Source organism: Mesocricetus auratus, unplaced genomic scaffold (assembly GCF_017639785.1).
Source record: "Mesocricetus auratus isolate SY011 unplaced genomic scaffold, BCM_Maur_2.0 Super-Scaffold_6730, whole genome shotgun sequence".
NCBI lineage: Eukaryota > Metazoa > Chordata > Mammalia > Rodentia > Cricetidae > Mesocricetus > Mesocricetus auratus.
Window position 1 is genome coordinate 80,163,139 of NW_024429184.1, and position 26,093 is coordinate 80,189,231.

At 51.8% G+C, this 26,093-nt stretch overlaps 1 protein-coding gene across 3 annotated transcripts in view; it reads left to right on the forward strand.

The window, feature by feature from the left end:
* Positions 1-26,093, forward strand: part of Ctif (cap binding complex dependent translation initiation factor) — a 240,336-nt gene that overhangs the window by 150,013 nt on the left and 64,230 nt on the right. For 2 of the 3 annotated variants that reach the window (XM_013118055.3, XM_013118056.3), the window contains exons 8-9: positions 1,963-2,455; positions 3,888-4,187. In XM_013118055.3, coding sequence (XP_012973509.1) covers positions 1,963-2,455; positions 3,888-4,187 — 793 coding nt within the window. The remainder of the gene's footprint in view (positions 1-1,962; positions 2,456-3,887; positions 4,188-26,093) is intronic. The other variant, XM_005076456.4, reaches the window with a different exon arrangement.

The following is a 26,093-nucleotide window of genomic DNA, read 5'->3' on the forward strand; positions in this document are numbered from 1 at the left end:
TATGTGTGTGTGTGTTTGTGTGTGTGTGTGTATGTTTGTGTGTGTGTGTTTGTGTGTGTGTGTGTGTTTAGGTTCCATCCCCAGTATCACAGTCTCTCTCTCTCTCTGTGTGTGTGTGTGTGTGTGTGTGTGTGTGTGTGTGTGTGTGTGTGTAAGGCTCATAGTCCACATGCACACAAACGACAGACCCAGCAGTCACTTGCTCTGAGAAGATAACAAACTAAAGACTTCATTCCCCCTCCCCCAGTGCTACCTGTGTTCTTGCTCACTTTCCCAAGGCAAAGCTGAGCTACCGACTAAGCTCCATATCAAGCCCTCCTTTTGAACCCAGTATGTCTGTTGCTGTGATGAAACACCATGACAAAAAGCAAGTTGAAGAGGAAAGGGTTCATTTGGCTTACACTCCCATATCACTGTTCATCACTGAGGGAAGTCAGGACAGGAACTCAAGCAGGGCAGGAACCTGGAAGCAGGAGCTGATGCAGAGGCCACAGAGGGGAGCTGCTTACTGGCTTGTTCCTCATGGCTTGCTCAGCCTGCTTTCTTAGAGAACCCAGGACCACCAGCCCAGGGATGGCCCCACCCAGCATGGGAAGGGCCCTCCCCCATCAACCAACAATTAAGAAAATATCTTACAGCTGGAACTTATGGAGGCATTTACTCAATTGAGGTTTACTCCTTTCGGATGACTCTGGCTTGTGTCAAGCTGGCAGAAAACAAGCCAGCACACAGTAGCTTGACTGCCCAGCCAAGAGGGGACACTTGAGGATGGGCTACTTAGCTTCCCCTCCAGCCTGTGGATGGCTCTCCTTGCACATGGGACACCAGCACCCAGTGTGTATGAGTCTGGGGACATCGACTGTAGTCCCGCATTCTCTTAGCCAGTGCTTTTCCATCAGAGCTGCATTTCAGGGCACCCCACATCTCCAGAGCACCCCACATCTCCAGGTGAACAACAGCAAGACCTCGGTGACGTCTCTCTAGAGCCCTTGATGGCCAGCCATGTAGAAATGACATCATCCTTCAAGTGGATAGAAGTTGTTGGCCATGTTTCTTTCCCCACTTCAGGGGTAGCTGCTGGGCAGAGAGAGAGAATGGTGAATGGGAAGCAAGACACTTTTTCACGGCAATCTGGGAAAGAGCTTGTCCTCCGGGAACGTTTCTTAGACGACAGCCATGAGGCACCCCAAAATTCTAAATCAAAATAACAAGGATTTGTAAGGATCAAATATTATCTGCCAGGGGATTTCCTAGGTTCCTTTCTGGGCTATTGACAAATAAATAAGTAAATAAATAAATAGTCTTGCATTTAGGGGCCTCCCTCTGCCTAAAGCCACATTTAAAATATCACTTCACATTCATATTCCTGGGCTGCCAAAACACAGGATCACCAAAGGCTATCTAAGACACAGTCCTTTTCCCTCACTATTCAAAGGTATCAACAGTTGCATTTTCCTACGCCCTCTCTTCTTGGCTTGCAGACGACAACTGATGCCTCTGTACATGTGGCATCCCTAATGTCTTTGAGTGTGTACAAATTGCTTCTCATAATAAGGGCCCATGTCAGCTTGGACTAAGGGCTCACCCTGGGGGCTCGTACCCTCATCTTAACTCATCCCTGTCTTTAAAATCTCAGTTGGCTCCAGAGCAACACATGAATATTATCAGATAATGCTGCTTCAGGAGACATAGCTGGGGGCAGAGCCAGGAGGGTTCACCACCTCGTCTGTTGGTCCTTTCAGGTGTCTGTCCCATACTACATCTGTTGGCACATCGTTTAACATGGGTGCAATGCTGCCTTTTAGAGAAAACTTGACTCACATCCTCTCCGATGGCTCATGGGAGGGTCTGGATAAACGGTGAAAGAATGACCTCCTGCTCCAGTGTTCGGATGAGGTTGTATAGCACCGTATCAGTTCACTATATAATCTCTCCTCTCTTCCTCTCCACTGTCCTTTGCAGACGGCAGCAGAGACCTCCAGGAGGGAATAAGCCCCAGCAGCATGGTGACCATCAACCGGGCAGTGCCAAACACAACAGGGACCACCAGAAATCCTACCAGGGGGGCTCAGGGCCCCACCCCTCAGGGAGGCCCACACACCATGGCTACAGCCAGAACAGACGCTGGCACCATGGTAACATGAAGCACCCACCAGGAGACAAGGGAGAAGCAGGCAGCCACCGTAACACCAAAGAGACTGCGAGCATTGAGAACCCCAAACTTGAAGATAGCCCAGGGGACCCCGGACACAGTGGCCTCGAGCCCACCTGCAGCCCTGACCCTCTGGCCCCAGCAGCTTCTGAGAGGCCAACCCCACAGCCGCCAGGGGGGCCAGAGACTGAGACCAAACATAAAGACAGTGTTCTTCCTGAGCGCCACGGGGAGCGGCCCAAAATCACCCTGCTCCAGTCTTCCAAAGACAGGCTGAGGCGAAGACTGAAAGAAAAGGTACCGGTAATTGACTTTTCCTTGTTCTCTTGCAACCTCGAAGACAGCTGAGAGGTAGGCTCTTGGATGGGAGGACTTCGAAAGAACTCATGACTTGGGACAGGGCTTACTCTCTAATGAGAAGCAATGCTTCTGTGGCTGTGTGGACCCAGCTCATCATTGTCATGGTGTCACTGGGGCACCACAGGCCAAGCCCACAGCAGCTGTACTTGAACCCCTCCAGCACATACTGGCTCCTTATCTTCTGTTCCTGCCCCCCAAGAGGCCTTGGAAACCCAGGAAAATTAGATGTGATTACATTAGATGCTGTGGGACAAGAGCTAAGTCCTATTGGCCCTGCTCAAGGAGTCAGACAAAGTTTCACTAAAGAGGTAGATGACCTAAAGGGGACAAGAAAAGAAAGAGATCACTTAGGCTCCCACCCTTGTGTGCCACACTACATGGTAAGGCTCAAGGAAAGCCCCAGGGTTCTTCCAGCGTCACCGTCACCCTCAAGGGAATGGTGGCTCCGAGAAGGAACCACCTTCCCAGTGTGCTTGGCCCAGGAAAGCTGGATGTAGAACCTCACATCACCACCAGCCCAGAGCTCCCAAGTCAAGAACAGAGAGCCAACAAGGTGTCTCACCGTGTCACCCAGCCCCACTCCTCAGCTGTGTCCCACCCACACCCCCGCAGAGAGGGCCACTGTGTTCTTGGGCCATGGGTCTATTCTGTTTAGGTGCACATAGTTTGGGATAACCTCATGCCACTTTCTGCCTCTCCAGGCAGTGATGTTACCCCAGTTACTGGGCACTCCCATAAGGGAATAATCAAGGTGGTGTTTTCACTTTGTTTTGTTTTTTTTATTTTCCTGCTAGAAGCACCAGCCATTTGAATAGAACATTGGAAAATTCCTTAATGTACAGTATTTGTGTGTGGAGGGATAGCCAGAGCAGTTACACGGGATGCTAAGCCAGGTCCAAGTCCACATGGGGCCATTCACCCAGGAACATGGCTGTCTGTGGCATTTAGAAAGGACGCCTGGTGGCTACACCCAGGCCACTCCCAGGATCACTACAGATATTCCAGATCCTACTCACCCTGGTCTGGTCTTCCCCACATCATTTTCTCTTTGACCCAGTGTTCTATGTATTATCTTACCTCATCTTTGATAATTTCAATCAAATCATTTCTAGATTAAGGGATCTGATAGATGAAGAGGGGAGAAACTATGTATGTGAGAATCCTGGGTAGAAGCTAGAACTCACAAGCAATGTCAACCCAGGGCATCACAGCAGCTGAGGGAAAAGTCAACAAAGAGCAGCACAGCATGAGGGTCTCTGGGTGGAGTTGCATTCCCTCACACCCTTCTCTCTGGGTTCTCCCGTCTTCCTTCAGGCCATCCCAATCCTCAGCTTCCTCACTCAAGTGTGTTTTTGTTTGTCTCCCATACCCCCAGGAGGAAGTAACAATAGAGACAAGCAGTCCTCAGCCAAACAAGATGGACAAGTTGATGGAGATCCTGAACAGCATGAGGAACAAGAGCAGCGATGTGGACGCCAAGCTCACCTCCTTCATGGAGGAGGCCCAGAACTCCACAAACTCCGAGGAGATGCTGGGAGAGATCGTGCGGACCATCTACCAGAAGGCGGTGTCAGACCGCAGCTTTGCCTTCACGGCCGCCAAGCTCTGCGACAAGATGGCACTCTTCATGGTCGAGGGGACCAAGTTCCGGAGCTTGCTCCTCAACATGCTCCAGGTAACCAGACACCAGCAGCTGCTGCTCCACTCCCCTGCCCCTCCAACAAGGGTTATTGCTAGAGAGAGGGCTGCGAGTTCTGACAGCGGTTGAACTTGTCCCAAGTTCCTTGCCCGATTAATTATAGAAAATAAGAAGGCACTGAGGGGTGAGAGATGCGTGGCTGGATTTGTGTGTGTTTGTGTGAGTGCTCCATGGTTACTAGGACCAATATAATTTTATAGGTGTGATTTGTTCAACCGGCCTTTCTCCCTTTCTATTTTCATGATAAGAGACTGGTGATTGACCCTGTGCTTTGACCTCTACATGTCCGAGCTGTCATGAACTCGCTGTGGACCTGTCTCTTCCCCCCTCTTCTTCCCTCCCCACTGTTCTCCTCTTCCTCCTCCTCCTTCCTAGGGCTAGTCCCAAAGAGCTTGATGGTGCTACACTTGGTATAGCAGGGATAGCAAAACCTTATGGTTCAGGACAAAGACTGTCTGCTGATACACTGAAATCCTACGTAGAAGGAAAGTGTGGCCATCCAAGATTTCCTTGATGCCTGGTTACCTTCCCTCTCAATGTCCCTTTCCTTCCAGAGAGCTGCTCCCCAGTCCTTTTGTTGCTGTCTACCAGAGACCAGTGTCTAGCCACAGCCTCACAGGCCAGTGTGTAATAAGTGTTGAATGAGCACTCTGACTGAGTCCGTTACATCAGTTCCTGTCACATATGGTGACAGTTGACTGGTGACCTCAGATCTGGCAGGGGAGGATGGCATGGCAGCCATACCAGCCAGAATACCATTTTCAGAGACTCTAGATGGGGAAAATGTCTTTCCTATTATTTTATACAACAGACCAGTTGAGATACAGATTGTGTCATCAGGCCTAGCTGGTGAACCAATGCCCTGCGAGTGAGAAAAGTAGGGTGACAGAGCTAAAGAGACCACCTGCAATAAACAGGTGAGTAGGGTGACCATATGCCAGATTGTCCAAGAAGTGCCACTTCTGAGAGTCAAAGGGGCTCCCCTCATAATTACACATGGGCGGCAGATGAACACAGGGCGTATGGCCACCTGGTTCATGGTTCACAGTGTTGTCCCTAAAAGCAGAGGGGCCCACCTGCCTGGGGCGCACTGGGCCATGCCTGTCCTCTTCTGTGTGTGTCTTGCTGTCTGCAACCTGAGCCTCCCTGGCCAGCCTCAAGCTTCTCTCCAGCTTCAAGCTGTGATCAGGTTGCCATTCCTGGATCGCCCATGCTCCCCTGGTGATGAATTCCCGCATTACCTGAGGGATTTGCACATCGGCATGTTCCTCGCAGGCCGGAATGTCCTGGGAGAGTAGAGAGGGTGACAAACAGGCAGGAGAAGCCTGTCTGCCATGCATCACTAGGCACAGGGCGTCAGGGACAAGATTAGCCTCAGACTCGGTTTGGGGATTTGTTTGTTTTTTTTTTTTTTTCAGAGAAGGGCCAGAATGGAACACAAGTTCTAGACCATGACTGCTAACTGTAGGAAATCCATGCAGCCCCATAGCAGACAGGCACACAGGCCTTGTGGCACCCAGGAGAGATAACCAGCTTCAGGGGCTACCCCAAGATGGATTATTTCTTTTAGAACCTGTGGCAGGAGCAATTTAAGTTAGTGAAATTCTATCGTGTGCCCTAGGTAACAGCCCAATGAAGTGAGTGTGCTGAGCATAGCTGGACAGACACTGGGGTGGGCAAACACTGAACCAAATGCTGGAAAGCCAGAGGCTAGACCTGGCCCAGGCACCAGCAGTCAGGACCTCTGCAAGCCCCCAGGGAAACGCTGCTGAACATGTCAGGGCCTCGGAAGTGGATACAAGTGACCCCACGTGAGCTGTTCTCCTTTCCTATTGCTCCAAGACCTGGCCCTGAATGAAGCAGTCCTCGGGTCCCCTGTCCTCGCAAACTGCCCCTCCCTCACACTGTCCAGGGCACTCACACCCTGTCCCCTGCTCCTCACCACCATCCTGTAGCCAGGCTGAGCCTCCAACTGCACCCCAGTGGACAAACCCCCCCATCTGGTCTAGAATTTCCTTTCAGATTCACTTATCTTCTTTGCCAGGGCCATCTCAGACACCACTCCCCTGGGAAATCTGCCCATGTCTCCCTCTCTGTCTTCCTGCATCATTCTACCCTTCTCTGCCCCAACACCTGTCTCCCTGTTCTGTCACATGACTAGCTCTGATTGGGTGTCCAAGGACACCCACCAACAACCTTGGAGCTGAGGGTTTAAATGTATACAGGAAAGACAGGAGCTTCATCTTGTGACCACAGGAGCCCATAGTGACAGACAAGTGCCTACTTCCCCAGGCTCTGATGGGTGGGCACCACCTCTGCTGGCCGCGGCCCTATGTCTGGCTGGCTGCTCAGTGCTGGCAAGCCATGGTCATGGAGGAATGGCTACTGTAAGAGGAAGGCACCAGAAACTTCCCTCTCTCTTCTCCCAGTCAAGAACGGAACCCCAGGAGGCAAACAAGGCTCACATTGTAAGCTCCAAGGGTGCACCCTCCTGGTGACCCACAGTAAAGGGAGCAGGCCATGTGCCTGACTGTAGCATTTGAATTCTTCTGTAGGCCACCCCCATCACCCGCTTCCTGTGAGCCAATGTGGGAGCCCTCTGAAAGGTGGAACCAGAGGGTTGGCCTTGACACATGGGCCCTGGTGATTGGCCAAAGCCCTTTGGGCTATGAGGAAAATCTTAGCTGTGCCAGGTGAGGTGCCTGAGTACCTGGAAGCCTGCTAACCTGCTTGGGCCTCTGTTCCTCCCTGCATCCAAGGAAGTGGCAGTTAGAGCAGGCCTTTCTGAGAAGTGTAATCCATGGGCCACTTGCCACCCAACGCGGGAAATCTAAAAGGACACTGGGGACTCGATCCACTTTCCCTCTTTACACCTCTGAGGGCGTCTGTCCTCACTGCCCACAGAGCCCTCCCCTCCCTTCTCTCTCCCTGGAGCTCCTGATCTCTGTCCACTCAGTCCCACTTGACTCTGGACTCCTGGCCAAGCCCACGTTCAATCTGGCAGGCTCTGAGCCGGCCCTCCTGCTGTCTGACACGGCTGCCGTACAGGCTCTGAGGCCCGCTTAGTGACATGGCCTGCAAAGGGGCCAGGTGTGAGGTGCCCTGTGCACACCCCTCCCTGCAGCTGTTTCTGGATGTGGCCTTCCCTGGCTGAGTGTTCTTCCAGTCTGGGCTTTGGCATGAGGAGTCAGCAACATGGCAGGGAGGGGGCCAGCCTTTCATGTAGTAAATACTCTTACAGCAGACGCCCAAGATTCCTGCCAGGTTGGGCTTCCGTGCCCACAAAGTGGGAAATGAGATGTGGAAGATAGTCATAGGTCCTTCCCAGATAGACTCCCTTCATCACCCTCTCAAGAAACCTAAAACTCTTATTTCCTTCGTGAGTCCCATAGGCCTCTTGTAGATGAAAATTACTCAGTTCTTATATCTAAACCAGCTCCAGTATTTGCCTTAGATGTGGTCACTTTCTTAGTAGTTTGCTCCTAAGTAAAATTATGTTTATTAAGTGGACATTTCTTAACTGTCTTTTATGTGCCAAGTCTAGAATCTTCACTAGAGTCTTCGCCTATGTTCCTGCCTAGCTTCCAGTGACGTTGCCAGGCTGGTCCAGGTGCCACACTTTTTGGAAGCAAAGCATTGGGTAGTTTGTAAGAGTGGGGTCACTTTCATGGCTGGGCAAACAAGGCACAGACCCTTACCATTGTGCTGGTCCAGCGCGGGGATCCAGCCTGAGAATCCTACATTTCAGACCCCAGGTGTCCTATAGAACAGAGACTCTCGGCCATTGTCTGGGATCACATGGAGAGCTGTGGCTTCACCCTGGGGTCCTCCCCAGACCAATTGAATGAGGCTCTCCAGGCATATACCTGGACATCATGGCATAAAGAACTCATCACGGCCAGGAAGAAAGCCCAGAGGCACCAGGACTGTCCCACCATTGTCACTTACCAAGCAACTATGAACCAGCTAAAACCTACTTCTTAGGTGCTGGGCTCTTTGCAGGGCCACAAGGAGGACATAGACTGGGTTGGTGGGAAAGCTTAGCAGTTGATAGAATACTTGTTCTATCATTTTCCAACCTCATCTTCCCTTCTGTGCAGGAACTGGGCTCTACTATCTCAGGGGCCCTTGCTCACACTATTCCTTGACATCCTGAGACTCCCCACGCTGGAAAGAGGAGAGACCCTTTCCTCCTCTCCCACTGGGTCCCTCCGTTCCCTGCTTGAAACTTCCTGTCTCCCTTTTCTTGACCTCTGCCTTTCGTTGGCATGGCCATTATGTGTTTTAGGAGAAGGGCCTCACTCTCACCCCTAGTGCTGACGAGGCTACCCAATAAAGCTGGCAGCAGCCACCTCTGTGGCTCTGCCCTGCCCATGAGGCTCCCAGGTCCTTCCTGCACCAAGCTAGCCAGCTTCTACACATTGATCGCTTCCCCCTCTTGGAGACTGTGGGCTGCCCTGGGCCGAAACAACCAGAAAGCTCCCATGGTGCTCGTCAGGGAATTGTGGTGTAATCCCAGAGAGGATGAGGGCTCCGGTTTCATGGGGAAGGAGGAATGAGTGTGCCTCTTTTTATGGGACCTTAGGAATGACAGGAATCAAAATCAAAGACCTGAGCCCCCTCCACCCAGTACTGCCTGCTCACCACCCTCTGCCTTCCTCTTGAGTTCAGAGACGGCTCTTTTGCCTGGATCTGCTTGGATAGTGCAAGTTCAAGCCCTCCTCTGTTGAAATGCGTGTGCCCTGTTTAGCCAAGAGGTGTCTGCATCTGAGCTATGCAGGGAGAAGTATTATTAGAGCCGGCATCAGTGTGCCTGTAACTGAACCCAGCTCTCCCTAGCAACTGTTGCTAACAACACATCTAACAGAAGGATGTGATACCTTTTTTTGAAAAGGGGGGGAAAAAAACCTCTTCATCTGGACCAGGTCATAAACACAGCAGGGTTGTTTTGCAAAGACAACTCAAGATCAGAGTTTGGCACTTGGCCAGATTTCAAAATAAATTGCTCTCCACTGGTACCTTCTAGAATATACCCTTTTAAAAAGCTGATCTCAAGCTAGAGAATGGACATTCAAGAGTTTCTGGGCAAGTCACTGTTCAGCATTGTGTTTGGGCCTGTGACACATACAGGCTCAGTTGGATGGCGGTTCTGTGGGGTCTCTGGGATTGTCCTCAGCTCTGTAAAGATTACTGAGGGCCTCTGATCTGGCTTTCCCGTATCAAGAAATCAAAAGCCTGCCTTAAGCCCTGGAAATGTTTGTTCCCCATCACATCCCTTAGAAGTAATGTGGACCTGACTTGTAGCCTGCTTCTCTTAGACCACACACCTCTCTCCTGAGCTTGAGTCACAGGCGTGGGTGGAGGAACTAGGCCGTTCCTTCAACTGATTGTAAGAGAAGGTTCTCCCCCTCTCCGGCTCTCTTGGTTTCTGGAAATTTATTTGGTTTTATTCTTTTGTGTGTGGGGGGGATTTTTGTTTGTTTTGTTTTAGTTTGTTTTTTTCAAGACAGGGTTTCTCTGTATTGTTTTGGAGGCTGTCCTGGAACTCGATCTGTAGACCAGGCTGGCCTCGAACTCACAGAGATTCGCCTGCCTCTGCTTCCCAAGTGCTGGTATTAAAGTCGTGTGCCACCAACGCCTGGCAGTTTCTGGAAATTTAATTCAAGTCCAATGTTTGCAAGCCTCACATTCTACAGCAGAAAAAAGGTCAGGGCTGGCCAGGGTTCTGGAGTTGAGCAGTTCTGAGCTGAAGACTTCTCAAGGGCAAGAACCCTGGCTGAGTTAACCTCTACCTCCTGGCATCATGACTGGTACACAGCAGATGCTCAATAAATGCCCCACTGTCTGGAAAGTGATGGAGCATTGGGTTAGGGGCCCCAGTGATTCCCAGGTGGGTTCTCCCTACACACACACACACACACACACACACACACACACACACACACACACACACACGCACACACACACACACACACACACACACGGAGAAAATGGTTAAGCAATGCCTCAGCTCTGAAGTAGCTGTCTGGACTCCTAGTTCCCTTCTCCCATCCCAAGTAGGACAAGGGTTGGGAGCTTAGGGAAGTCTATTCCCTGAAGCCTTCTGTGAGAACTGCAAAGTCCATCCTAGGGAAGGGCAAGATTGCCCCTGTCCCTTCAGACTTGGGTGAGCCAAGGCTGCCCAAAGAATACTCTTTTCCAACTTAGTCCATGTCACCACCTTACACTCTGTCCCTCTGCCCCCCTCCCTGCTTGCTGCCACACCCACAGCTGAGCCCATGTGCACTCTAAGCATGTAAACTAATTTTAATGTTGGCTCGGCCGGGCATGCCCAGGAGAAGATTGCATTGTTCTGAGCATTCCAAAGCTGGAGCAGGGGCCTTGGGTCATCACCACACATGCTCCCCTCCGAGTCTGCTGAAGCCAGCAGGGACAGGACACAGGGCTAGCAGGCAGTGCCAACCCTTCCCCACAGGCAGGCCACAGAGGGTGATTCCCAAGGCCCACAGAGGGTCTCATTTTCTCAAAGACCTGGCCTCCGAGAACCCTCAGGAGTTGTCTGTGTCTGTGCCTACTCTTAGGGAGGGGTATGAAGAGTTGGTACACTCATTGGCAGCCCACAGCAAGCTTGCCTCATGTGTCCCAAGAGATGGGTGGTCACAGAAACTTGAATCTCTGTAGAGTGTGCGGTAGGCTAGAGCCATGCCTGGGAGAGCCGATGCCTGTCTCCACACCCAGCCCTTAGCCATGCTGGAGCCAGGGCAGGTCAGAGCTGTGTATCTTGCTGCAGGCGCCTTGTCTGCCCTATTGTGGGGAGTGAGTAGATTTTATCTGCTTTTTCCCAATCACATTTGTCTCCTCCCAACCTTATTGAGCGCCTGCTGTGTACCACATGCTTCGGTAGGCCTGGTATACGTGTCAGTTCATTACAGACTCTCTAGTCTCCCTTATCTCTGTTTAAACCGGTCATGAGTACCACCAGCCAGATCACATTCAGTCAAGGAGCGAGGTCAGTATTTAGGCCAGATCTCTCTGACTGTTCAGCTGGGGGGGGATAGAATGAGGACAAGGTGGCTTCTTGGGGCACTGAATCTGAGGCTCTGGAACTCTGGGGTGCTCAATGGGACAGAGCTACTGATGACTCGAACATTAGAACATGCTTTGGACACTAGGCCTGATGATATGGGCTTATAGTCCCAGCACTTTGGAAATGGAAGCAGGATTATGAGTTTGTGAGAATAGCCTGGATAATAAGGTAGTACCCTGCCTCAAACCAAACAAAACTAGGCCACCTGGGACAAACAGCTACCCTTTGAGTCCCTAGACAGGACTTGTGCTTGAGATCCTGGGAGCCCAGTGTTGTGGTGGGGACATCTTCTGCCTCCTTTGCTGAACCTGAGCCTTCAGACCCTGGGCTTTGGGAGAAACTGAGTGAGTGTGTACCCACCGTCCTCAGCCCAGTGCCAGCTGCCCCATGGGCGCAGAGTACTGGAGAGCAGGAGGCCTGACTATCTCCAGGCAAAGGTCACCCTTTGCCTCAGGCCTGAGACATATCTCCCACTCCCATGCAGATTCAGTCTGGGATGAGATAGGTGAGGGTTGCTTGTAAAACAGTGATCTTAGGATAGGCCTGGGGACGTGACTGGTTTTCTTTTCCAGACTTCCTAGGATCTCCAGGCCAGATACCCCACCCCAAAACATCCCTGTGTCAAACCATTTCTTTTTTTTTGTTTTGTCTGTGTTTGACCTGAGTTTTCACTATGTAACCCAGACTGGTCTTGATCTGTCAATCAATCCTCCTGCCTCCTTCACTGATAGATTTGCTTAAGCTCTCTCTTCCTGTCTGAGGCTTGTGTCTTAGGGACAAAGAATTATCAGTGTCCTATCACCAACCAGCATCATAGTGTGCTGTGACCGTTCTGCTGTTACCTTAGCACAGAGCCGCCTCGGGGAGACAAAATGGATGGTGCTCAGGTGCCTGCCACTGAAGTCAGGCACATGATGCTCTGGTTTTGTAGTCACTGGGTCCAGAAAGCTGTCCCTGCTCAGGGACTGTCTCACCAATGCCCATGCTCCTGGCCAGGCCATGTCCTCTTCTCTGCACACTCACCTCCCACCCCAGCTCCATTTTCCTGGCTAAATCCCCTGAGAGAACTTGGCCAGAAGCATCCCTATCTGAGGCTGCCAGGCAGGTCCCGCAGATAAGTGGGTTATCGGAGAAGGTGGCTCAGGTGTCCCAGGCCCCAGAGGGTCACCCCTGGCTGGCTGGCAGCTTACCCCCAGCACCTCCTCCTGCTGTTGTTCCCTCACCCAGCCAGGCAGGCAGGAGACAGCAGATCCCTTCCCACCACCTGCCTGAGGCAGCCACTGGGAATCTGAGCTATGCTAAGCGACTCCAGATCAGCGCATCTCAACCCTGCCTGGGCACCGCCGCTCCAGACAGGGCGCCTCTACCTGCTGGGCCACCATTGGAAAGCTGGCACCAACTGGCCAGTGGAAAAAATCTTCCTACAGTTATGTAACTGCTCCCCAGGCTGGCCCTGGCTACCCACCAAGGCTCCTGGCCACCCTCAACCAACCACCACAGAGGGAGAGCCGTGTCCTGAAGAGAAGGGTGCCTCCTCAAAAAAGGAAGTCAGTAGTTCTGCTATCATGAGACCCTCCTCTGGGTTCCACCTGTGCCAGGCCTGTGGAGACTGAAAGAACTTGAAGGATTAAGGATGCAGCTGAGCACTCAGCATGGACCCTAGTCAAGGCACCAAGCAAATCAAAGTCAACAGGAGGGCATGATTTTAAAGAGGAGAGAATATAGGACCCCTGTATTTTAATTTTCTCAGTAGTGTTTTAAAATGATGGTCCCAGGCAACATAAAATCAACCACTTGAACCGTTTCTAAGGCACCAGCTCAGCAGCACCAAGGCACCCACAATGCCAAGCAACCCCCCAAACCTAAGTCCTATTCTCACCAAACAGTAGCTCCCCATCTCCCTTGGCCTCTACCTCTCTTACCCTGCTCTGTACCACACACACACACACACACACACACACACACACGCACACACACACACACACGATATCATGCATGCTATATTTTTCCTCTTTTCTGAATGTCCCTTATTTCACGAAATTTTAAACTTCACTCATGTGAGAGCATGTGGCAGATTTTCCATTTTTGATGGCTGAGTAGTATTATGTTGTATGTATGTACCATATCTTATTCCTCCATCAATAGACACGTGGGGTGTTTCCACTTGGCTTTTGTGATCAATGTTCCTATGAGTATGGACGCACAAAGCACCAGAATTCCTGGTTTGATCCTTGCAAGTGTCTATCAAGAGGTAGGGTAGCTGGATCATACGGAAATTTAATGTTTAACTTTTTGAAGAACTGCCACATGGTTTTCTGGGCATTTTTAATGGAGGAAATGTAGTGAATCAAGATGCAAAGAAATTACATAAGTAAGGGAGAGTGAGGGTGCTTGTTACCTGGAATCGAGCTGAGAACTGAATGGAGTCTGTAAGATGATCCAGCTAGGGACTGGAGAGGCAAAAGGGTTTAAACTAGTGTACCTAGTAGAGTTTCAGAATTCATTTTTAAAAACCACAGACCAGAATAGACCTGAGGCTTCTATAAAGATTATCCAGTCCAACTCACTCATATAGATAAGAAACCAGTAGCCCAGGGAGTTAATGGAGATGTAATGGATAGTTATAGGATATTATGCTTCTCGGCAACTTACATTAGAGATCTCACTGTGTTTTGTTTGTTTGATAAAAATAATTTGTATTACATTTAGAGAGAGTATTGTGTGCATGCATACATGTGTGTTGTATCTGTGTTGCATATATGTGTTGTATCTGTGCATATGTGTGCTATGTGTGTTGTATGTGTGCATGCATATGTATATCCGTTGTATTTGTGCATGTGTGTGTATATATGTTATATTTGTACATGTGTGTATGTATATATTTGTATCTGTGCATGCTCATGTATGTGTGTCATATCTGTTCATGCATGTGTTGTATATTCCATCTATGCTTGCTTGTGTGTGGGTGTCATACCTGTGCATGCTTATGTATATATGTTGTATCTGTGCATACTGTGTATATATGTTGTATCTGTGCTTGCTTGTATGTGGGTGACATATCTGTGCATGCTTATATATATATATGTTATATCTGTGCATACTATGTATATATATTGTATCTGTGCTTGCTTGTGTGTGGGTGTTATGCTTATGTATATATGTTGTATCTGTGCATACGTGTATATATGTTGTATCTGTGCATGTATGTATATATGTTATATCTGTGATCGTGTGTATATGTGTGTTCTGTCTGTGCATGCCTTAGTATGATTGTGAATGTCAGAGTTAGTTCTCTCCTAAGGATTGATCTCAGGTTATCAGCTTTGGTGGCAATCGCCTTTACCTGCTGAGCTATCTTGCCAGCCTCAATCTAGAGGTTTTGAGGGACTATGGTATTGCCTATGAAGGAAGCATGCAAAGATTGGCACTCATCCTGCCCAAATCTAAACTTCATGCAGACTTTACTCCCAAGTCCCTTGGGAGCTCAATACTTGGCCCTGACATGTAGAATGGTAGTGTTTCATTCCCAAAAACTAGGTCCTGGAATTATACGTTGTGTAGACAGCTGGCCAGTACAGGAAATGTAGGTCTGTTCCCTGCCCCTCAGCAAGAGTCCTGGTGGGCCCTGAGAGCTCCTAGAAGGATACACTGGTCATCTCAAAGTCCATGAAACCCCATATAAGCAGGCTTCCCCAGCCAAGAGCACATAGCCTGCATTCTAAAGGGGACTTCAAGCACACAGCCTTCTGGCCACCTGTGAGAGGTGACGAGGGGAGACTCTGTACCTCTCTGGTGACAGCCCTACTCAGGAAGTGAGTGAACAAGAGTGGGATGGAAGGGAGAGGGGAGTCAGATGGACAGATTGACAGGATAACTTTTTGCACAGAAAGCAAGAATGCCACCCAAGCAGGAATGCCACATGGGTCCCCAACTCAGTGCTACAAAAGAGGGTCTGTGTTCGCTGTTTGCAGGCAGCCAGGTTCTGTGCCCTAGAAAAATGGGGGCCCCTTTGCACAGCCAGCCATGGTGGTACAAGTCCTACCAGAATTTAGGAGGCTGAGGCAGCGGGTCAGGGTTGTTGAATTTAAGACTTGCCTGGGCTACAGAGTAAGACCCTGCCTCAAAACAAAATCAGTCTGACTGGAGGAATAAAGTGGGATTCGGGGCAGAGCCCTTTGAATTCAGCCTGCTGACCACAGACTTTTCCCTCTAATGACCTACTTACTACCTAGAGAAATGGCTGGAGCAGCCAGGTGCCTTGACCCTCGTATGGTCCCGTCAGAACCTGCAATCCCCTAACCATCCAGTTATTCTTCAGTTAACTAGAATCCTGACACAAGCCTGCTCGCTCCCTGTACCAACCACTGTGGGGAAAAGTCCACTGCTCAACATCCTGTCATTCTTTGTGCGCTCTCTGAAGACTCGAATTCTGAAAATTCCTTCCTGTCTCCCTGGAGGAGGAGACCCAGCCTTTGGAGGCCCTGAGTGAGGAACTCTTGATGCCCACACACAAGCACAGGGCCACATGCACACTGAGATTAGGGGTTGATCCAGCCACAAAGACAGCTCTTAGGGGGCTAAGTGTAGAGGCCCAGCTGGAGTCCCGAGCTCTACACTGTTAAGCTGCACTGAGGGGAGGGGGTGCCTGTTCACTGCCAGCTGTGCAGAGCAATCAGTGAAAACGCTCAGAGGAGGGACAGGCTTGGAAGCTGGGGGAGGAAGAGGCTTCCTGGAGGAGGTGGCCCCAAAGAGAGGTGGGAAGCTAGGGTCAAAGCTAAGACTGACCTGTGGAGGAGCCTGGGGGGGTGGGGGGAAGCAGTGGGGAGGTGTGTCCAGCCTGGGGGGGATGGGAACATTGCCCAGCCAGGCCATGACTCTGGGCAGAGTAACCACACTGGCCTGTTCATCCTGCTGGCGCCAGCTTCCCACAATTTCAGGCCAAGGCTGCATTTTAATCCAAAACTCAGACTTTTACCTCAAGAGTTGTGAGCTTCCTGCCAGCCTCGGGCTCAAGCAGTATCAGAGGGTAGTCCAGGCAGGCTGCTCATCTAAAACCCAGGCCAGACTCAGGGGAGGGGTCCAAACTCCAGGACTGGACCCAGCAGGTGCCATCAGGAGTCCTGGCATCTTTCTGCCTGGAGAGGTCCACTAAGAGGCTGGCCTGGCCTCCTGTGGCGAAGCCTCTCCCAACCCCCAGTGCATAATTTCTGCTGCTCCCTAGAGGGACGCTGGGGAGACTGGAAGTCTGGAGCCAGCCCCTTGCCTAGCTGCCCCTGCCAGCCTAAGTGTACCTATGAGGAAAATGAAAGCCTGCATGAGGTCTGTCATGGGTACCAGGCCCCCTAGTGTCTGGAACTTGTGAAGGTCAATTGGAGGTCAGGGGTGGGATAGCCTTAGACACGCTGGGGACAGGACGGGAAGACAGACTATCGTCAGGATGCACTTGACAGACCACCAGGAGCCAGAGTTAAAGGATGGGCCCTGGAGGAAGCACCCTGAACAGCAGCAGGTGAGGTTCTGAATCAGGCTCGCCTTTGTAAAATAGCATAATCTCAGCCAGCTCTTGTATCCTTCCAGAGGTTTCTCTACCCATAAAATAAAGGGGTTAGAAATACTTCCAAAGGCCCCCTTGGAGCTTATCTCAAAGCCTACATTACTACTGGGCCAGTGGAGATGGACTCCGTCCTCCTATCCCCATCTGGGCAGGTCAGCAGACCTGGCGGCCTCCATACTTTCCATTCCTTCCCCCCCACACCCACCCTGTCTGACCTGCTTTGCCCACACTTCCTTTGGCGGCAGCCCTGGGTAAACAGAACAGCCTGCAGGGGGCACCAGCACACAAGGCGGGTCTCACCTGCCTGCAGTCACCTCCTGCACTTGGGCACCCTGGGGGTGTCCCACAAGGGTTTAAATCTTGTGAAGGTGACTCTGGCATCCAGTGTGTCAAGAAACTTGAGACTGGGGAGTGGGTCACATCCTCCAGCAAGGGCCCCATGGGAACCTCCAGGGCAGGCTAGCATCACATTTATAGATAAAGTTCCTGGAAGCCACCGGCAGGTCACAGAGGTGGCAGGTAGATGGACAGTGAAGCCTGGTTCCCCAGGACAGTGTTTGTCCAGAGATAGCACTGTGTCTAGGGAGCCTAGCCACCCTAGAGGACCAGAGCACTAATGAGCTCAACCCCTGGAGGCTGCATATTTCTAGCATGGGCAGGTTGGCTTGTCTAGCACTCCCTGTTCTCCTCAGACAGCAGGAGGAGGTGTGAGGACAGGCCTGGCTGTCAGCAGCCCTCCCCCACTGTGACAGAAGTGGACAGGAATCTCAGAGCTGGCGGGAGGGGGGGTGGGGTAAGACAGGCTGCAGCCTCCTGAGGCCCCCCACCTTAAGAAGGGACAGTCAAGGATAGGGGGCCACTGGGGGGGCTTCCTCTAGAGGGGACGCTCCCTGCCCTAGGCTCCTCTCTCATCAGGCCACCCAAGGTAGCCCTGGCCAGCATTGCCTGCCTGCACACATTCCTGAACTGCAGAACTGAGGGGCCTTAAGTCCCCACTGACGGGCAGCTGTGAGACTCCTGCATTTTAACACCACCAGTTTCCCGCCAACCTCTATCTGATTGCTGTGTGATGTGGAACCTTCCAGCGGGATACTTTCTGGGGTTCTTCAGCAGCCTGCTTTGTTGGTCTTAAAGCAGAAGTCAAGAAGACTTGGAAGCCCAGAATTCTAGACGTGTCTGTGAGCTTCCCAGCAGCCAGACAGTATGACAACTCATAGCCTGTCTTTTAGGGAACTCAAGAAGCCAGGTGGGAAAATGGATGAAGTTGCTTTGCAGAACTCTTAACTGTTCAGATTCAAGCATCTACTGTCTGCAGGACCCATCAGCCACTGGTGTAGAGCAGGCACTCACAGTGACACGTCATACCTCTATGGTCCAGGGCAAACTGTTTTCCCCATTCAGGCAGGGGAGGTTTGAACCATGGGTATGTCAGCATGATGCCATGGAGCCGTGTCCTAAGCCTAAGCGTCTGCTTTATGGAGGGGAAAGGAAACCCCAGGAAGCCGAGGGAATAAGCAAATCATGCAACAAGTAGAAACACTAGGAGCTACGCCCTGCCTTCATAAGAATGTACTGTCAACTGAGTGTCCATGACCAGAAACATACTTAGGGGTCTGTGGGGCCCCGTGAGGCTAGGTGCAGGCAGAAGGCAGGTGGCCACAGAAAGGAGATAAGAGGCAGGTGTTTCGATGACAGTTCAGAGCCTCCTCCCCCAAACTAAACAGTGACCATGTGTTCTCCCTCTGTCATCCTGAGACCTAAGGATATGGAGACTGCTGGTGACTAGAGCTCAGCGTGGGGTTGGAGTCTGTACCCTCACTCCCTATCTTCCTGGAAAGCAGCAAGGGGCTCTCTCTAGCGATGACCAGGAGGCAGCAAGCTCACCTGCCCAGCCCAGCCCTGTCCCTCCTCTTCTTTCCACCATCCACAGTCTGTACGATTTATAAAGGCAAGCAAAGGAAACGGATTGGTTTGTTTGGCTCTGCCTTTCCTGGCGGGGGCGGGGGAGGAGGGCACTGGAGGCTGCAGCTCTGGGTGGCAGAGGGTCTGCAGACATTGAGGATACTCTCATGTCTTTGAGCAGCTTGCGTGGTCAGGGAGGGCCAGGTCTCATGCAGAAGCCCTGAGGAAGCAGGTCATTTGTCAGATGCTTGTGTGCCTTTTGTTGCTTGTTTACATCCCGTTAACTCAGTCTCTTCCACTTCACTCCCAAGTCTGCAAGGCTAAGCCTATACTGTAAGGAGAGCTACAGGCAGGCGGGCAGACAGACAGACAGACAGTCTTAATGGTTGGGAGCCATGGGACAGTCACACAAGCAGCCTGAGATGCCCAGACAAAGAGCTGCCTTGTCCAAAGCTTTCTCAGTCGCTGTGGCTATGCCTTTTATTTTTAAACAACCCCCATTGCTATGTGATTTGTCATGACCCTGATCATTTCAGGGGCTATGGCTGCATTTCAGAATTGGGTGAAGTGGCTCAGAAGGGGTTCAGTAAAGGGCAAGGAACACTCAATAGTTCAGGTTACACACACACACACACACACACACACACACACACACATGTCTGTAGCCTTCACTTGTTCACATGTATCTTCTCCCTGCAGACTTGGCAGGCCACTGCAGACACCTTGGCTCCTCTGCCTGATAAAGGGGAAGTTTTCGTGCCGGGTACTTGAATATACACAGATATGGGGGTGTGGGGCTTGCAGCCGGCTCCCCATACTTCCTCCCCCAGCCTGCGTAGCCTGACAGTGGGAGCTACTTGTCAGGAAAGTCCCAGAGGGGCAACCTGGCCAGAGGCCAGTTCAGCTTAACAAGCATCTATTGAGCACCCAATGCGTGTCTAGGGACAGAGTAGTCGGGTGGGGCCCCAGCAAGGAGGGAGATGCATCTGTCCCTTCCACGCTCCTGCTCCCTCTGCCATTCCACTCCTTTACTGGCTGGCAGTTTTCCTCCACTTAGATCTCAGAAAACCAAGCAGCCAGCAATGTTCCCTGGGGGGTCACTAAAGGCAAACGCCATCAGAAGGCTCTTCTTCTCTTTCTTTTTGTCAGTCTCCCCAGTGACCCCAAAGGGCTCGCTTGCAAAAGTCTGTTCTCTGGACTTTGTGTTTTCCCCATCTGCTCTACCCTCCTAGCTCCTGCTGGCTCAGGCCCCAGCGCCAGCCCCTGTCTGTCCCTGCAAACACAAGTCAGCTGTGTGTGCAGACAAAGCTTGCAACTCCGCGGGGGCTGGACCAGGCAGAAGGGACATTTCCAGTGAACTCTGGGGGCAATGGCTGGGAGGGCAGAGGCGACCATCTGATTAGCAGGGATTCAGCGTCACAGTCTAGGGCAGAGAGGGTGCGGGGGCTTTGGCTGGTCCCCAGGGGCCGGTGGCTGTGGGTGGTGACCAGGGGAGGCAGCCAGGCTGGAAGAAATCTGCTGTTTGAGAAGTGGAGGAAACCGGCTGGAGCGGAGAGATAACAGCGTGTTCTCTGTGTGTCTGTGTGCGTCTGCGTCTGCCGGCGAGGGCGCCTGGAGCCAGGCGGTCTGAGGCCATATCTAGTGAGATTTTTGTTCTGGGTTGTGAAAGTGACCCATGGAGCCAGCAGCAGGGTTCAGGGCCTGGGAGAGAGGACACGTGTCCCTGGCCTCCTCCCCGTGTCTTGCGCTAGTCTCCCCTCCCTCCCGTGGTCAAAGGGGGGGGGCAGCGTCCTTAGTACAGAGGAAATGGCACAAAGCACAGCTTTCAGCTTGATTGAGCCACTCAGTTGACATATGAACTCGAATACTTCCCCTAATATTTCTGGCTGTCTCAGTCTCCTTGACTATAAAATGGGGATTATTTATATCTTCCCCAGCATAACCCACAGGGTGGTTGGAAAGTTCTTATGAAATAAGGGCGTGAAAATAGTTTGTAAACTGTAGAGCGCCCCACGCAAAGAGTCGAAATGATGAGAACTGCTGTCTCCCCTGGACGGCTTAGAGAAGACTTTGGCAGAGCACCTTGCCATGGGAGGTAAAGGAGGGAATGCAGGATAAGGACCCTAAGGCTCAGGGAGCCACTGAGACTTCGAGGTGAGTCCTTCAGTGACCTGGGTGGGAGGTTCATTCCCAGTTTGCTGACTCAAGGGACAGAAGGCCTGGGTCGGGCATGGACTTCTCCAGGGTGACAAAGAAAGCTAAAGGAAGACCCTCGCCCACAGCAGCCGGGACTCTGCCTTGCCTGGGGCAACAGCTCGGAAATGAGGGGAAGCACCTCGCCTTCATCTCTTAAGCCTCAACTGCCCGAGGGAGGAAGTCAGGTCACCTTCTCGCTCCCCCATATCCCCGACCTGGAAACCAGCCAGATGATGTGGCAACTCAGAAGGAGCTGGCAGGGGTGGCAAGACTGTGAGTCTGAGAGAAGCTGAGCTATTTAAAGCATGTAGCGTGGGGGTGGGGGGGCACGGATGCCACCTATCCCAGGGGCCTCGCAATAGCTTTCCCTTCCCTGGCCCAGATCCTGTGCCTCAGGGCATGCACAGGACCATGGGTCAGATGTCCCAGCTCTGAGAAGCTGCAGCTGATATGGCATAGAAGAGCAGCTCAGCCTGGTTTAGGGGCTTCTTCTGTTCCTCCAGGCTGAGCTGATTGGACCATATAGGCGCCTTGGTCCCCTGTGCCTTGTAAACGAGGCTGATACTTAGACGAGGCTGGCCTGCAATCCAGACTTGGAGGACTAGTGGGCAGAAGCAGAACCAGGAGCTTTGCCTAGCTGGCACTTCCCTTTTTAGCACACTTAAGGTTTTTTTTTTTTCTTTATACACAATGGCCAGCTACCTGTCTTGAGTTTTAAGTCCGCAGTGAGCAGCATTCTTTTGGGGCATTCTTTTCTCCGCAGGAGGTCCACAAGAGCAGACTTGATAGATACAAAGCACCATTTAGGCCACCCAGCTGAGAGGCCCTCAGCGGAGGGCTTCCCACAAGTCAGCATATGGACCAAGGCTATTGTGACTGTGGCCTCAGTGGAGGGTACAGAGGTTCGACCACTGCTCTTTCTGGGAAGGGCTGGCCCTTACTCTGAGACTATGGGCCTCCTACTGTCTTGGAACTAAACTTCCCTTTCCTTTATGAAATGGTGGATGAACACTTTTTTTAAAAGACATTCTTAGTAAAATAAAGTGTTGGCATCTCTCAGTTTATCAGTCCATGAATCTTGGAGCCTGGGCTTCTGGTTCCCAGGACAGCGGTTTGCCAGTACTCAGCTCAGGGCCCAGGAGTAAAGAGATTTGCAAAGGGCAGGATGCAGCCTGAGGTGCTAGTGTCTGGGCTCTGAAACCCAAGGTTGTGTTTCCAAGCCTAGTGGTAACTTCGGCTCCAGAGCTAGACTCTCCATCCCCTCCACCCCTGTTCCCTTACCATGTGGCTTGGGATTCATCATCACCGCTGCACGCTGCCACCACCCGTTAGAGTACAAGATGTTATCCAGGTTGTTTTTAGTGGCACATGACATGGTGACCTCAGAGGGAGCTCATCACAACTCACTCTTGTAATCTTTCATATCCATGTTCCCTGTGTCCTTCTACCCAAATGGACCAGCTGGTCCCACACAAAGCCTCTGTCCATCTCACACTGCTGGGTGGACAACCTTATCCACACAGAGGTGTGCCCATTTATCAGGCTCCATGTGGCAGGTCACATTCTGTCATCAAATGAAAAGATCCTTATCATGGTAGTGGGGATACAGACAGACAAACCACCCACTGCATGATATCCCCAGAGGCATGTGGGAACTACTCTGAGGATCTCATAGAGACAGAAGATAGACTTGTATGAGGTAGGTTCTCAGCGAAAGTGTGGCCCGTGGTCAGCACCAAATGAAGAATGTTTGCCAGGCTAACAACTGAGCTGAAGCGAAGCAAGACAGAACTGTGACTGTTCCTAAGCACCGTGTGCACTGCAGCAGAGGTGCCCAGGCTGGAGGGGCTGGAGCCAGGTTGAGAGGGCCATTTGCCCTACGAAGGAGCAGGAAGCAGACCTTTGGGTCTCTGGCCAGCGCAGAGCATTTGTGAGAGAAAAGGTGATGCTTCCTGACTGGCATTTGCAGGTCTCCCTCTGCAACAGGATGGAGGCCTAGATGGGGACCACTGCCTTCTCTGCACATACGAAGTTCCCAGAGGGGACCTGCAAGAACCAGGATAGGCATAAGCAGCCTCTATTTGGACAGTGACAGTAGAACCAAGGTCAGGGATCTACCAGGGACGGCAGGCTGGAGTGACTGGTTGAAGGTGAGAAGCCAAAGAGGACCACTTGGAGGTTTCCAGCTTGGGTCTGTGTGGAACCTCTTCCTTGAGTGTGCACAGCCCTGAGTGGCTGGTCCTTTGGGCAGAGTGATCACATACACCTGTGCGTGTGAACAAACTGGGCTCAAGGAGGCCACATTTAGCTTGGGACTTTGATGCAGGCCGATCGAAACGACAGCCACACTAGGACTTGGGAGTTGGAATTGCTTGTCTGAGGTCCTCCAGAGTCCCTTTCACTCATCCCCAGACACATTAGTCTGCCCCTGGCAGAAAAGCCTCCCCTGCAGCCTCCCTCCCAGGGCAGACCTGATTTCCACCCTGGAGGAACAGAGGGCCTCTGCTTGACTCTTTGATCCCAGCAGAGAACAATGTGAAGGGCCTTGGACTGTAGCCACGTTCCCGCATAGGTTCAGGTCGCAGCTCTGCTGCTTACAGGTTTTGTGATTTAGGCCTAGTGTCCTGTTCTCTCTGGGCCACAGTCCTTCACCTGCTCTCCCAGATGGTGATGGAGTTGACAGGAATGAAAACAGTGCCTGACACATTGTAAACACCCAATAAATAGCAGGGGTCTGGGGGATTACTGTTGTCATTGTGGGGTTATTCGGTGACAAGCAGATACCAGATAGGGCATGCCCCAGTCAGGGACAGGTGACCATTCTAGTGGGCTGTTGGCTGCTTTTCCTTATGTCAGAATTGCTGGCCTGCAGAATCCATGCTTAGACTCTGGAGGTAAAAGAAGGAGCAGGCCAGCTGTCATTCCTTCTTGTCTCACCTCAGCATAGCCCGTGGGCGTGCCCTTCCCACCATGGCCGTGGCCACCCCTTCTCCTGCCAGCCTGACTCTAGAAAACCCTTCTGCCTGGGGCAGGGGTCAGGGCTTGGGGCAGATGACCTCTGAGAGTCACTTCTTTTCCCCAGCACAGCAGTAAAGTTCCTTTCCTTATCCTGTCATTCAGCTCTCCCCCCCCCCCCCCCCAGGAGACTACAGTCTGTCCATATGGTTCACCTAGCAGACTGGATGAGGGTCCTGGGGCTGGGACTTTGTTTGAGGCCTCCACACCATTGAGGCAGGGGCGGAGCCCATGTCAGGACAACAGCAGTGCCTTTGGCTGGCTCTTTTTGAGCAGCTGTGAGGGACAGGCAGGGGACAGATGACCGAAGTCCACTCTGCCCTTAATACTTGTAAAGGATGGCAGAAGGGCCCAGCCACAAACAACTGTGGCCCTCATCGGTTCCATGTTAAGTATCAAAAACAGAAGCGCAGGGGAGGGTAGGAGAAAAAGGGAGGAGGGGGGAAGAGAGAAGGAAAGTGGGGGGAGGCAAAGGGAGGGACCCCACATCGCCTAGAAGGCTTTTCCGCTTCAGCAGCCACATTCATACTTCAGAGTGAGCAGTCTGCCTCAACTGCTTCCTGGACCTTTAATACTGCTACCCCCAGACCAGGAGTGCCACAAGCCCATGGCAAGCCCTGGCCCTGGCCTCCAGGGCTCCCTCCCACACCCAGGAAAGGAGGTATGCGGGGCTGTTGTCTGGTCACAGGTGCCACCTCCCCGAGGGCAGGCATGTGTGCATCTGGCTGGTTGCACACTGTCTGCCTCTCTTCCAGAGGTTTGTTTGCAGCTCAGATTAGTGGCTCTCTGCTGGAAACAGTATTTTCTCTGCCCTGCACTAACCACCACAGTAACTCCCCGTGCCCTGGAGAGGCCCTGGCAACAGGGAAGGCTCGGAAAAGCTGGTGGTCCTGGCTGCACCGTGCTGAGGGCTGACGAGCCTGACAGTCCTGAGCATGTGGAATCTCCCCTAAAGTGACAAAGACAAGACCTGAGTGGGAGGTGACGGTATAGCCACCCTCTGTCCATAAAAAAAGAGCTAAGAGCCCCTGCTTAGGGCCTCTGAGTGAAACTCCTACAGGAGGCATAGGTGACTCACCCTCTAGCCAGTTGGGAGAAAAAGACAAATTTTAGTTTTGTCCCTTTCCCAGAGCAGCGATAGGAAATGGGGAAGAGTACAATATAGTTTGAGACAGGACCCTGCACAGGGACCGTGGCACCCATCTTTTTGGACAGAATCACATTCCAAGGGCCTTACGTATTTGCCTCTCGAGCTGTGGTGACCTGGCCAAGGGTAGACATTTGAGTTCTACTCTGGCCCTCAGTCCCAGAAAGAGAATGGATATGCCACCGCACACCTCTAGTTTCCTCTCCTACAAGTGAGTGGGCTGACCTACAGCAGTGGGGGTGGGGCCTTCAAATTCCTCCTCTTCCCCATACAGCCCAGGGCCCCACCAGCATCATTTGACACCCTCCCAGGCAACACACCTGCCCTGCAGTAGCTACATTGCCAAGGAGGTCTCAGAACCAAAGGTCTGGGAGCTGAGGGGAGGTATGAAGAGCCAGAAGGTGGAGGGTAGGCAGCCTTCATAGATAAGACTCATCTGTCTGGGAGATGGTGTGTGAAGCTTATGGCTTCAGCAGGGACATAGCACAAGACACAGTGACCACACTCAGAGGTGCAAATGAAAAGAAGCCCTTGGACTTTGGGGTATGGTGGAGGAGGTGAACTTGACGTCCCCCTTGGAGGTGCAGGCTACCAGAGGATTCTGAAGGTAGAGGGCACAATCATGTCATGGAGTTAGTTGATGATGGCCAGAACTGTCCCAGGCTTAACCTCTCAACAAGAAGTCCTTAAGGCCTGGGTCCCCTGGACAGACACAGAGTTGCAAAGCTAAACATGGCAGTCTGTTGACCTGTCAAGTGTGTACAGCTCCTTTTAACCTACTCATTCTAGACCGCATTGTGCTTCCCTAGTAGGAAGGGCTGAACCACAGAAGCCTTGAGTCATTATCTTTGGGTTTAGGGATATACTGGCTAACTTCCAGTTTCCTACAATACGTTGGACAATAGCAGACCTAGGTTCAAATCCCAGATCTGTTAAATTCTAACCATGTGATCTTGGGCAAGTTTCTTATTCTTTCCAAGC